This window comes from Plutella xylostella, chromosome 18 (genome assembly GCF_932276165.1).
Source record: "Plutella xylostella chromosome 18, ilPluXylo3.1, whole genome shotgun sequence".
In the NCBI taxonomy this organism is placed as follows: Eukaryota; Metazoa; Arthropoda; class Insecta; order Lepidoptera; family Plutellidae; genus Plutella; species Plutella xylostella.
Genome location: NC_063998.1, coordinates 469,796 through 484,571, shown reverse-complemented (window position 1 = coordinate 484,571; position 14,776 = coordinate 469,796). Strand labels below are relative to the sequence as shown.

The window sequence follows — 14,776 nt, the reverse complement described above, 5'->3', positions numbered from 1 at the left end:
CCACCTGCAAACTTGATTATTCGTGAAATATTGTGAATTTTTACCCAAAATCTGTCAGAAACTCGCTCCTGGACACCTGCTATACCGTTTCAATGTTGATGAAACTTCTGTCAGTGTTTTATAATGAGTCAACACACATAATAAACCAGGTAAGATGCTGGCAGGTCTATGGCATCTTGGTGCCCCCATACAAAATATTCATTAACCAACAAGGGCATCAGTAAGTAAACGTCGTATTTTTTTGTATTTATTTATTTTAGGACATATTATAGTGTTTATATGAATACCTAGCATTGTTATTCCAATGTTTTTGGGGCTTTTTACGTGTTTTAATTTATAAAGTATGCAATGACTGAAGTGAACATCTTAATTTGGTCGGCTATTCAAAGGCTGCTAACTTTAGGCTGCTAACTTTACGCAGGTTAATCATAATAGGTATATTTTATACATAATATAAATATAATGTAGTACGCAGTAAATAAGTACCTAGGAAGCTACGTGGTGAAACATATTCGGTGCTTAATTATGCATACATTATGTTAATTTTCCTAAAATATGTCACCCGTTACAAGTGAAATATAAAACTTGCGTAAAAACACGAAGTATTGGGTATCTACCCCTACGTGATACAGGGTGTTAAAAACGAACTTGGATTCTTACGTCTCTGAAATAAAACTTCTCCATAAAAAAATACTTCCTTTTGGCTTACTGTACCTTTTTTGCAACATTCTGTATAATGAACTCTTTTTTTTTTGACAGAAAATGAGAATTTTACATATAAATGTGTCGTAGCGTGACCTTCTCTATCACCCAAAAAAGTAGGTAAGTCCATGTGCCGGGCACCCTGTACACAGGTGTCGGTCATTGTCCGTGTTGGCCGAACGAGGCGTGGGTCGTCGGGGACTTCCTTATTACGTGATAATAGTAATGAAAATAGTGTATTTTCATGTCATGAATACTGCTGTAATTAGTCAAAGCTATAGAAAGTGTCAGAAGCCACACCCGAGCGTCTAGTACGGGCTTGCAATATATGTCAACGTTGATAGAAATCGTAAGCACGCCAAACTATTAGTTTCCAAGTTAATTGGTAGTATGAGTTACATTTTTTTATTATAGTTCATGCGATATCGTTTATGCTACAACTCGATTGTGCGAACTTCACTCTAGATACTTTACCTCTTTCTAGCGCTTGTAAAAAGAAAGGGCAAACACACATGTCATTTTGGCGTCTTGATTTTCGTATATTATATGTCAATGACTCTAACCAAAATATATATGTCAATCAATGTCAATGACTCTAACAAAAACAAACTGAAATTTGGTTTACAAGCTTTTATTTATAAAAATTATAAAATTAAGAATGATCCTCACAAGTGCATCGCAATTCGAAGTACCTAATTGTAGATTTTATGGAAAGGTAAGTACCTACCTACCTATATACTTATTATGTTTACGATAACTTAAGGTAAAATTGTAGGAATAAATAATATTTTACTAGACCTAATCTATTCGTACTATTTACAGGAATGGGGACCTAAACAAGCCTGCCGATGGACCCCACGGCAGGTTAACTGCCATAAATAAATGTCCGTACATGGTGTAGAATCTCTACGACCTATTCTGCACATGTGGGGAGCCCAAGACGCTCTGTCGTTGGACGAAGCCCAAGATGCCCTGTCGTCGGAAGAAGCCCAATACTTGTTGCCCCACTGAGACCAAGGCAGAGTCCTAGGACAACCCGTCGACGCGTGATTCGTCCGAGGCAGTCAACGCCGCGACGCTATCGTCCTCTCGTGGGGATTTAGGCCATTTATGTAATGGATAACTATATAAGTAATAAATGATTATTTTTAAACATTTATTTTTCATTTCTAAGGGTGCTTACGTAAAGAATCGGGTTCCCTGTATCTACCCGTACCGGTAACTTGATTAGGTATCGCTCACTGAGAAATTTAAAACCGTGAAATGCTCTAGCGCACTCGCTGAAAGATAAACAGCAGGTTACCGGTAAGGGTAGATACAGGTAACCAGTATCTCTATGTAAGCACCCTGATGGTGATATACAGATGAAGGCAGATTTCACGACACAGTCGCATTGGACTTGGTTGAAAATAGCGTCCAAGCGGGATCAGTACCAACATAGTACTCTACTGGGTCCAGTCACTGAACCAATATAAACTATCTCTAATAACAAGCACTATTCCTGCCATCATTACTCCGCATTCTTAAGTTTGTGTTAGTTCCTAGTGGTTAATAGGGTTTCCTCTGCCTCTGCAGCCATTCGCCACGCAAAATATAATCGCTGATAGTCACAAATTAAATTCTAACTAGATCCTAACCAACAACAAAAACGCTTCTCACCTACAAATTTTCAGTGAGAGCAACAACTATGAAAGTTTTCGAATTCGTTGAAGCTGACTACCTAAGATCTGTCAAACATGTAACTCGTACTACCAAAAAGCTATAATTTACACGTAAACTTATTTCGTTTTTTAAAACTACGATTTGAAATAACTCATACTACCAATTTTAGTTTATGATAGTTTCCGCTAGAGGCGCTGCTTGTAAATGTATGGAAGAAAACTGAAACTATAAACGTTGTGTCAACTATCAACAACCTATACTAGACGTACCGACCAAATATAGTTTCAAAGAACAAAAATAACGATTATGTATGTTTACTTCCCCGTAAGAGTAGGCACCGAAGCGACATCAACCAACTGATTGGTATAGTCAAGTGGCCAGTAATCTAACATAAATGTTGTACCAAAAAAGGGGCATGTAGACTACTCCTATCAGATACTGTAAATAAAATTGGCAGTCTTTAATAAATGCATCGAAGTTTAAACTGGTTTACACTTCATTTGTTAATTAAAATGTAGAGCGCAGTTCATGAGATCCGCGCGATTTAATCAACTTAAAAGTTTAACCTACTCACGACCTACCCCCAAACTTCAGTCATTATTAATTACATACTCTTTTTAATATGAATATATTAATTACTAGCTGTTCCCGCGAGCTTCACTTCGCCTTAAAAAGTTTTCCCGTGGGAATTCCGGGACAAAAAGTAGCCTACGTTCTTTCTCAGGGTCTAGACCATGTTTATATCAAATTTCAACAGACAGAAAGACACAATTACTTTCGCATTTATAATATTAGTTAGGATAATGACAGCGGTTTGATTATTCTCTGATGTATTCCTCAACCGTAAGAGTATTTGATATAATTAAATACCTTTTTTCTATACAATTCGTAGTACATGCTGGGATTTGAACCCATGGCCTGTCCATTGAGAGTCGAGACGTTATCCGTTACGCTACCAGGACTCTTAATGGTACTTATGTTATTTCCTAAAATGTATTCCATCCGCTATACTATATTTTTAATTTTAATTTCAATGTCACTCTATGGATTTTATTATCTGAATTAATTTTTTTATTTATTTTTTTTTTTTTTATTTTATACAACACCGGAACTCGGGTTTCATAAAAGTTCATGAATAACGTGGTATTTGTCATAAAAAAATCAATAACACTCTTCGTAAAAACATATTGGAACAGTTCCTACAATTGGTGGAAATTATAATAAATACAGGTTATTTGAATAAAGAAGTGACGGTTTCCACTGTTTCGTATTTTTTCTTTTGTTGCGCTCAAATTACAGAAAAAAACATGAAAATACAGTATTTAACTACATTTATTTTATTTATATCGGGAGCATTAACAAAGAATACTGAATGCTATCGGTCTGTTGCGTACGAGGCCGAATGGTTGACGCTTACTTTAATACTAACATAGAATAACGAGTACTAGACTTGTTATTCTATGATAAGTACTAATAAACACGACCGGTTTAAACTATTTTTTTTATATAGCCCGGTTAGTGTCCCACTGCTGGGCAAAGGCCTCCTTATAAATTGAACACCGGTCCCGATCCTGTGCCTCCTTCGGCCATTGAGGTAAAAACCTGTCGAGGTCGTCCCGCCATCTCCGTCTGGGTCTTCCGCGACGCCGACGTCCACTCGGTGACAATTCTGGCCCACCGGTCCGGGTTCATGCGGCAGACGTGGCCTGCCCAGGCCCACTTCAGCTTCGCAGTCTAAAATATAGGTTTAAACTATATCAGCATAGAATAACTTTACTCGTTATTCTATGATATCAGACAGATATTTGCAGTCTTGTCCGGGAATAGTTTACTTATCTGAAAAAATACTATGTTCACGATGCACCGGAAGGTCATTAACTAATAAGAGTATTTAGCCAGTGCTCTTCATAACGTTTTACATATTTATTATTATTTATAAACATTTTTTGAGACACCTGTATAGCTTTATCACGGACTAGCGGTCACAAAATTTTCCACTCAGTATCCCAATACAAAATTAACAATTCAGTGAATCACATTGGATAATCCGCTTTAACCCCTCAGTTATAGAGTGGTTTTTAAAAGTTAAGCGGTAGCCTATGGGTGGTTAATCAAAAGAGCGTTTTTAATATGGTAAGTTACGGTCGCGAGCGTTTGCGTTCTTCATTATAAATAATGGATGATAATAATAAAATATAAAATGATTTTTAAAATATAATAACTTAATCAACCTTTTAATTTGAAAAGCTTAGTGCTAATTTTTCCATTGTCGGTTATCTAACCGACAGGAATTGATTTATAAATTCATCTCCATATAAAATTCATGAAAGATGTGTCAAAAGTTAACCACTACTCCCTGGTTATGCTCTAACCGAGAATGGGGAAATTGGCACTTACTATATAAGTGCCAATTATAGTAAAATACTATATACCTAAATAAGGTCAGAATTTTATAGAGTGTAAATGATATGCCAATGATGTCGATTCTGAAGGCAGAAATTCTAATTTTAACGCTGTCAAACAAAAAAAATTGCTAGTATAAAATGAGATTTCAGGGAACAGTCACAAAGTCGAATTTTAAACAAAGAATTTAAGGTTTTGACAGCATTAAAATTAGAATTTCCGCCTTCAGAATCGATATCAATGTCTAACTATTGACTGAAGAACTTCTGAACTGGTGCTGGTAAATAAATCAAATATCTGGACGATCGATGGGGCATTGCGCTTCGAAAACTATTTACTATGAGTGTGTAAATCCTTATCTTTGATCGAGTATCGTTAGTCTATTTACAAAAATATTATGTTCTTAGTGGTAAACATATAAGGTAATAGACTAGTTATAAGATTATGTTTAGCTGTTAAGTTTCATGGTGTCTATTACTGTCGTTTATCCAATAAATAAAATAAAATAAAATAAACTACTGGCCATTCGAGTTCTTTTACTCTGAGTTATGAACTTTACTTCTTCCGGTTATGGTTTAAATTGTATTCAAGTGTTGCTTTCATAGCGAATGTACTTATTTAAAACTAGTCGTTTTAAGTTTATATCCTAATCAATGTTAAAACCCTGATATTCTACACTAACAGTCGCATAGCTTTTGAACGGCTAAGACATTTTTTTGTAAAGCTAACAAAACCTTTGGGGTAACACTACCTTGGTTCTGCCATTTGAGACCTATGCTACCACAGACATATAGATAGATAGATAGAATATTCTTTATACATATACTCACATATACAGAGACATATACGCACAATCACGTTAAACTTATAACACCACTTTTTCGTCGAAGGTTAAACATATTTAAAGATTTGGACCAAAAGTCCTCTTTTTATTACGAGATATTATAAAGCCACATCTCTAATTGTGACATAACAATAATAGTAATTGAGAGAGACAATTATTTTTGATTGCCATACGACATCCTTATAAAAGCTTTTTTACTTTTTAGTGCATAGGGGACTGGGCAGAGGCAAGCCATAACCGCTCTTATAATGAGTGCAGTAGAGTACACCTGCAGTGCTACGTGGTAAATTTAAGTTAATCAAATGAAGTAACTTATTGTATGCTGGCGTAGACGAAGGATTAAATGAAGGACTTTTTTTCTTTCATTTGGTAAATGCCGCAGTCAGAATCGGTTAATCATTAATTTATTAGTAATGATTTTTTAAATACCTACCTTCTTCTGAATATACAGGTAATTAAAAAAAACGTTATAATGGAAAGAATGCTGCAAATAAATTTCTAAGCGACATTCTACATTAAACTTTTTGTTGTTTAACACATTTAGATATTTAATTAATACTATTATTTATTTTAATATTGAAAATACGTGAAAGTAACTTTAAATCGATCTGCCTATCACGTGGTCTAGCCTAACTAGAGGATCAATAGGTCGGATTTTGGCAAAAAATATATTGGGCCAAAAGAGACCGCGAGATTCTTTCAATTCCGTGAATCCTACGGGAATACCCTTTTTAGACGACATGGAACTCGCAAGCCAAAGATTAAGGCCTTAAAGTTTTACCATACTCTGTTTTTTTTTTTTTTTTTTTTATACAAAACATTGTGTAACATAGTTAGGTTTTTAAATTAACATGCCATTAAACCTAAAGGGTTTGTCTTGACACTAGATACAATCGTGTTAGATCATTAACACCCCTGTTACATTATAACAAAGGGATTAGTTGTTTACTTTTGACACATCTGTCAAGAATTCAATATTTTAATTTTATTTTAGATGGCTCTTACAGTGTAACAGGGTGTTATTGATCTAACAGACTATAGTGAAACTAGGCCTAAGAGTTACATAATTATACACTCTGAAATTGTTCCATAATATTCCGAATTAATATATTTGGAGGCTTTTATGTATACATATATTTAAACTAAAAATACTGTTGCAAATCCACATTTTAAATGCTAAAAAATCTCAATGTTCCACTGTGCAGTATATATTTTGAGGCTTCATAAAAACTGATAAAAGTAAAAAATGAACCACCATAAAATGTTTTCTATATTTTGTTGTACACAAAGAGCATAAAGTTGACTCCAGCTATGGGACTGTTGTTATAAATAATACGTTTGAGCCAAATATTATTTTCACTCACACACTTTTAAACTCACATTGCGTTGTAGCTGTCTACAAGCAGAATAGGCTATATCTATCTATCTATCATGGCGAGCTGATTTTCCGCATTTAGCCTCCAAGGCGGGTCATTATGCGTGAAATACCTATGGGGTGACTAGCTATTAAGCCACCCAAGCTCACGCCAGAAACCAGGTCTATTATACATATTATGTTTAGCATATTTTATGGTTGCGTTTTTTAAAATTCGTTAACATAGTCTTAGACATAATTTAGGAGAAACGGCGTCGGCAATGCCGATGAAGTCGACGCACTTGTGTGAATTTCTATACAAAGAATACTGAATGCGATGCGTCCGTAGCAAACGATACCGAAAGAAGGGCCTTAACATAATGAAGTATTGCCGAATTCTCCGTAAGTACTTGCCTACTGGCTCGAGCACAAAGTTTAGAAAGTTAGCGCCTAACTTGTAATACCTAGACGGCTAAAACAATAATTTATTGCGTAAACTATACAGTGTCATAATGTGCTTCTATGTAAGTTCATGTTAAATAATTAAGACTTTTCAACTATCTAATAAGAACGTCACATCATAATGTACAGCTGAATAGAATTTATTATTTACCTCATTTATTACTTAATGCTTTTCAAATTAAGACATCATATTTAATTACCTTACTTCATTATCCATAGCATTGAGTAGGTACACCCGAGTCTGCGTTGTTCTATGATCCATACTAATAAAAATATAGTGTCATTACCCACAAATCCACACACATGACTACACAGTGGGTCTACAGCCGCCGCGCTGTGGACATACAACATTGTGTCGTGTCACTAATGTCGCGGTCATTAATCGAGAGCCGCGTCCCGGATGTGTTGTCTAATTACCACTGTGCAGCGTGCAGCTGTCCAGTGAACTGAGACGGTAGGTGGGGGCAGTATGGACAGATTTTATATAGTTGTTAGTAGCTGTTAACGTAAAATCTTTACACATCATGTATAAAATGTGTTGCGGTCGCGATATATATATTTTTTAAACTTTTGCGTTCGTTGCATGCGTTTGTAATTGACATTGACAAAGTCGTTAAGTATGTACCTACCTATCACAGAGCCGTCTTCATGACAAATCTGTTTACAGGAATAAAATCTCACGGGTACACTATTTCTAAGATTTTATAATTAATAGGTATTTTAGGTACCTACCTATATCGTATTTTTAACAGACTTCGAAAAAAGGAGGAGGTTCTTCCCCTTTACAAAGGAGAATGATTTTATAAGTTAATCCGTTAAAAAGACAAACGACATAAGCTTACCAAATATTTATCTAGTATTTTTGAATAATTAACATTTTGGACGTTCTAAAATTACTACAAGAGTATCATCCAATTTAGCGAGTGTAATGAAATAGGCGAATAATTAATGATGATTCTGATTTGTTAATCAAACGTTGAGGCATTTAGCCCGCTGTGTTTGTCCGCGTGATGACACATAATCATACACCGCTACACGACGCCGCATTTGCCGATCTGTTAATTAGTTGGACATAGATGACGGATGACTTAAACTATCAGCAAAATTAACACAAATTAAAATTGTTAATTGTCTTCTGATTTGTACAGTATGTTTAAAATTTTTACGCTTGATGGTTTGGTGCCTTTGTAGGTAATTATGTATTTTATCATGGAATATGGCGTGGTGGGAACTGGTCCAAGCTTAGGAAGGCAGTTTAGACCTTGGGGACATGCACAAAGGTTCCACTCGAGAGAGCCAGGTGCAGGTATAGAATAGAATCATAAGATATAATTCTAGTCCCCAAAACAACGGACAACTTACTAGGCTCAGCACATTCAACTCAAAAACTAAGAATTATTACTAAAGCAAAGAGATTTTCGTTACTTATAAATTAGGTACCTAATAATCATTATTAGCTTTAATTACTATAATAAAATTATTAATAAACGCTGACGTCTTACTGCCAGTTTCTATATCTCTATCTATCCATAACTGGTAGTTACTTTCATACGATTTTGACATAATCAAAAGTAACAATCTGTCAAAATCGTATGAAAGTAACTACCAGCAGTTATAGATAGATAGAGATATAGAAACTGGCAGTTAGGTTTTAATATTCTTTATGGAATTAACTTTTTACCGTTATTAATTCAAATGCTATGTCCAAATTTCTTCAGAATGACCCTACTCATTTCGGCTCACTATACCCCTTTTATATACTGGGTATGAAAATTAGTATCGTTTTCCAGCTTCAAAAAAGCGTGTGAGGCATGAGCCCACTATGCGCCATGCGAGTGCAAAATTCATCTCTAACTTTCCCGTGTACCACGTTACAATTCAAAATACCTTGCAAACAAATTCAATTTGTTCAGTTCCGCAAATAGCTATGGACTGAATCTCGATATTGTGATATGAAGTCGCGAGGCCGCCAGCGAGTATTGCATGCTCCAGGAATAGTTGATCGACACGTGTTTCATTCCTAGCTAACAAGCCAACTTTATTTTAGGTAAATAAATGTATGTGACCTTTTTAACCCTATGATGAATTACGAAATCTCTAATAATAACTTAATTTATTCACCGATAAATGCTAATAGCCCTTGTTAATTTTATTTTATTACGATTTAATTTAGTATAAAATTACCAAGAAAAGCTATCCTGCGCCTCAGTAGATTTTTCGCAGTCACTCAAGCGAACCGTTCAAGAAAAGAATGTAGTACACAATTCCTACATTTTTCCATCTCAATTAAACTGCAAATTAGACGTAACAATCCCCGAACGGAACTCGCCTCGACTCTACAATTGTTCCTTCATATTTTACACGTCAATAACAACTCCCTAACAAAAGAATTCATTCTTTGTTGCAGGCGACGTCAGCGATGTGAAGCAACAATGGACCTGAAGTACTTGGTCTTAATGATTGCGTTCGCGACGATCGAGATTAACGTCACGGAGAGCCGGCAGAATGACAAAAGACGGTGGAAGAATGACAAGGGGGTGTATTCTCCGTACGCGAACATCTGTGACATCCAGGACCGCGCGTCGCGGGTTCACTGCTACTGCGAGAGCGTCAAGCTGAAGTCGGCCGCGCGCGCCGACTGCTGGGTCTTCAACGGGGGCATCGCCGAGGACGACCCCTTCTGGTCCAACTTCTACTCGCAGCCCAACATCGAGAAGCTCACGTTCAACGTGCGCGCCGACGGCGGACTCACCTACATCCCTGCCAAGGTCATCGTCAGACTCGACCGCCTGCAGTACCTCAACATACAGTATGCCAACATCTACAGTATCCCCTCGTTCGCGTTCACAAACTCAACGACGCTTCGGGAAATCATCCTGCCCAAAAATAAGATTGCGAAATTAGAGCGCATGGCGTTCGCTCACCTGATAATGCTAGCCAACGTCAGCTTAGTCGAGAATCAGATTACGGAATTGAAACGAGACGTGTTCTACGTTCTTCCGAACTTACAACGCTTACATCTATCCAAGAACTCCTTGAGCGTGATCCACGAGGGCTGCTTCAAGCACCTCGACAACCTGATCGAGTTGGACCTCGACAACAACTTGCTGACCGTAGTCATTAGAGAGAATTTCCAGGGTCTGTCGAACCTGATATCTCTGGACATGCGGAGCAATAAGCTCGCCATGATCGGTGACTTGGCGTTTGCGGAGCTGTGGAGTCTGCAAGAGTTGTTTCTGGATGCTAACGAGATTGAATTCATATCTGAGCGTGGGTTCGGTGGCCTCACGCAGCTGAGGAAGCTGTCGCTGGCTGACAACAAGCTGTCAACCTTAGATGATGGTGTTCTGGAGGAGCTGTCGAAGCTGGTGATCTTGGACCTGAAGAACAACCGCCTGGAGACGCTGCAGCAGGAGCTGCTGCAGAATGTGCTCGACAACATGAGGGGGAGCTACTCCGTCATCGCGCTCGACGGTGAGTCGCATATTTACATACATTTACAAACATTTATGCCGTTTTTTAAATGAGTACAATGCACTTAGGGTACACATCTACCCCCAAATTCACAGAGCATTTTAGCAATAGGTTTTAAATTGATGTTGTATTATACGAATTTCAACTCTTTGAAAAATAGTCGAAACTCGTGTGTTTCAAAGTAAATTTTAACCATGTTGTAAATTTGCAATACGGCCTATGAATTAAAGGGCTAGATGTGCAAATTTTTACCCCGGTGTTTTCCTTCACCAAAAGAGCGCCGGATTCGAACCCGGGAAACCGGCGCTCACCCGACTGAGTTCACCACTCTGTCTCATATTTCATTAACTTTATTGAAGTTCCCGACGGGAACTCCCCGTATTTGTTAACTTCGCAAGTAAAGCGCTTACTTTGTGTATTAAATTCTCATCGTGCGCGAATAAGTAATTTTTAAGCGAATTTATTCGCGCACTCAAATTAAATGTTCATTAGAGATAAAAAGTTATTTTAAACGCTCTATTCGAAGCAAAAGTTTTAATGTGGAAAAGCCAGACGATTCCAATGCATTAGCTAAGTCTGGGAGAGACTTTCATTTTTAGCGATTTATAAATGCGATCATTTTTAAATACGCATACATTTTTAGAACCGATTTTAAATGAAAATCGTATTCACGACTAGTTATCGTCTGTTCGGTAATGGCAAATTTTCAGAAATAGAACCGCCAAATGATAAATTATCTTACTTAATAGCTATTAACATGAAGGAGTGTCGAAACGAGACGACAAAATGAGTTTATTTTTAGATTCAAATGCTATTAGGAAGTATTACTTACGAGTATACGTACGCTCTGTGTGCTGATACTTGAATCACGAGGAAATTAGATCAAATAAGCCGCGTTAATCATGAGATTACATTAGCGAGTACTTAATACGGTAGGTATGTAGGTATAAGGCGCAGTGATTTATTATAATTACCTATCATTTCGGCTCCGTAGAACGATGTACCTATTTAAAATGAGGTAAGAATATACCGGAGGTATTGAGAAGTTACAGTCCAACTATTGTGAAATGAATCCCTACCATAAAGTTTACCACAACAAGCTTTACATCCGAACAAAAGCCACAAAATCAACCATTGAAGTAAAATAGAGCGCTAGTATTCATACAGAGACACGGAGGTGCACCGACGAGGGAAACGGCCGCTTTAATAAAACCGCGGAATACAAGATGCCGCCGCTAAATCATATTCTAACAAAGCTGGAACTAACAGCATGTTTCCAGCGAAAATATAACATCTCTGAACCGAGAAATATAGAACCCATTAAACTGTCACGCCGCGAAACAACTGTATTTCAACTTACGACTGCCTGATTTGCACAGCCCTGGCTAGATTAGCTTTTAGCTCTCCCACTCTTGCCCATAATGTGGAAAGGGGATGGGGGATGCTTGTGTCAAGTTATTAGGGGTGTGAGCATAGAAGTATGAGTTTGTATTATCCGCATGATTCATTCGGGGGCATTTGTAGGTGGACATTAATTTGGTAATAATGTTGTAGCTTTACGATCAATAACATCTGCCCAAATAGGCTTGTTGCAAACGATTTTTGTGGGAGAACATTTATTAGTTGAGAGCGATTTATGTTCGCTATTATTGTTATTATATTGGGTTTAAGTAATTACTGTAGGAGGGTTTACCGACATTATTGCAAAGATATAATTCTTTCTGCTTTGGTAGAAATATTAGAAATAGCATGAAAAGAGATGATTTCGAATTACTATTTTGCTATAGTATTTGTTTACTTAAATAAAATCAGTGTAATTATACACAAACCCATATTTTATGAGGTATTTTTATGTATCCTATTTGAATTATAAAATGTTAATTTAAACAAAACTTATCTACGACTTCGTCACCATATTATTATACATAGAAGTCACTTCAAATTATACAATCGTATTTTTAATTCCACTGAGTAAAAATGGAAACATAGGCTATTTAGGTCGGAATAAATGTGAGCATAATAAACTATTCTTAGTTTCCTATGAGTAGAAGAGAAGAGTTTTAATTAAATAAATCACATAACATAAAACTTTTTCTTTGATATTTATATTTCACCATCATCAAACTTTAAAATTTATGATTTTGGCACTGGAAATAAGTGTTAGGTAGACCAAACCTGGTACAACACAATGTAATTGCACCAATCATACCAGTCCCCTCAAACTAAAGTAACTGTATTTGTCTCCAGGCAACCAGCTGACGTGTGACTGCCGCCTGTCCTGGATCTACAAGCTACGGAACGAGACTCGCAGCAAGCGACAGCGGGTCTCACTCGACCGACTCAACTGCATCATGGCCGAACCCACCAACAACATGATCGAACTTCCCAGACCTGCCACAAACAAGCTCAAACAAACCAACCGAGTTGTAATAAAACCAGTAATAAACAAAAACGAGGATAAAGCCTACGATGACATAGATGAAGAGTTCGGTGAAGATCGCGCATACGACGAACCTATGCAGGACCAAGAGACCGAGACGGAGAAGGTTCTAGAGTATCGGAGGAAGCTTCTAGAAATACCGTCGGAGCAGCTGCCCTGCCCGCACCGACTCATTCACTCCGCCGAGTCGCATTCGCCGCCCACGCAGGATGAAGTCAAGTACTTCAAGACCTCTTCCAGTGGGAAACTAGCCGTGTCTTGTTTAGCGTATCTCACAGTTGCTGTAGGGTTTGTGTAGCAAATGATGTAGCTTATTTTTTGCTCTAATTGAATTATATTTTGATAGGTGTAGATGTAAATATAGTTAAGACAGTGTTGTAGGTTAGTGTTGGAATGTGAAGATTGATACTCAACGTGAAATATGAATATTGTGATAGTTAAAATAGGTATTTTACACAGGAATTAGGTATTTTCAATGAGTGAATACCTAAGACTATTATGTTATCTTTAATCACTTTGGTTTGAATTACTTAAAAACAGGATAGGTTTTAGTAGCAATTATAGTTCACTTCATAAAGAATTCGACTGAAAACACTAAGTTATTATAAACGTAATTTATATTTAAAAAATCTATCCTTTAACTTAGATATAAACTTCATGACCACTGTAAACTATTTTTTTGCACAAATTCAGTTATTGCTTACTCATAGAAACAAAGTTACATAAGAGAGGAATATTTCTAACACCTAATACCTGTGTATACTAGAAACAAAATCTATACTAAGGTATATTTCAATGTTAAATTTTATTCTTGTATAACAATTAAGTTATCCGGAATTATTATTGTTAGGCCGGTTTCATAAATATTCATCCGAGGGCAGCGATGCGCGTAGTTTACTAATTTATTGTTAATTTATTCGTTAACACTGGTTTTATTGTAGAAAGCTTTCAAAACAACCGTCTATTTATCGGAGGAGCCTCGGCTAAAACATCTGTTTTCAGAATTCATACTTTGACCTGGTTAGATTGTACTCTAGTTATGGAATGAAAATTTGGCGGTCATTCTAGCTTATGAAAAACTAACGAATAGGAGCGCTCCCGTGCCGCTACGACTCTGTCTCGTGGCATTAAACGTATCAATTGCATGATAGCTATCGTTAGTTCGCTTTTCGTGTGTTCATAGTAACCTTTCGTTTTTCGTATGTTACGTAAGGCTTGTCGATGTTTAGTTTTTCCACATAACAGGATTGTTGCAACCAATTGTCATAACTTGTGGTGAAGCTTTCACTCTCGGAGCTTTTTTCAGTGTAATAATAAGCTACTTTAGTTATAGAACTGATTTCAGCTGTAAAAACAGAAAAATCATTCATTTAAATAGTTTTATGTTTATAAAACTATGTACTTACTCTTTTGGATTCAAATATTAGTAAATTAA

General features: G+C 36.7%; 1 protein-coding gene across 1 annotated transcript in view; it reads left to right on the top strand.

Annotated features, from left to right (window-relative positions):
- LOC105383225 (connectin) overlaps positions 1 to 13,861 on the top strand; it is a 41,220-nt gene extending 27,359 nt beyond the window's left edge. Inside the window, exons 2-3 of the mRNA XM_038114368.2 lie at positions 9,835 to 10,901; positions 13,149 to 13,861. Coding sequence (XP_037970296.2) covers positions 9,860 to 10,901; positions 13,149 to 13,639 — 1,533 coding nt within the window. The 5' untranslated portion in view covers positions 9,835 to 9,859 and the 3' untranslated portion in view covers positions 13,640 to 13,861. The remainder of the gene's footprint in view (positions 1 to 9,834; positions 10,902 to 13,148) is intronic.
- The last annotated feature ends 915 nt before the right edge of the window (positions 13,862 to 14,776 follow it).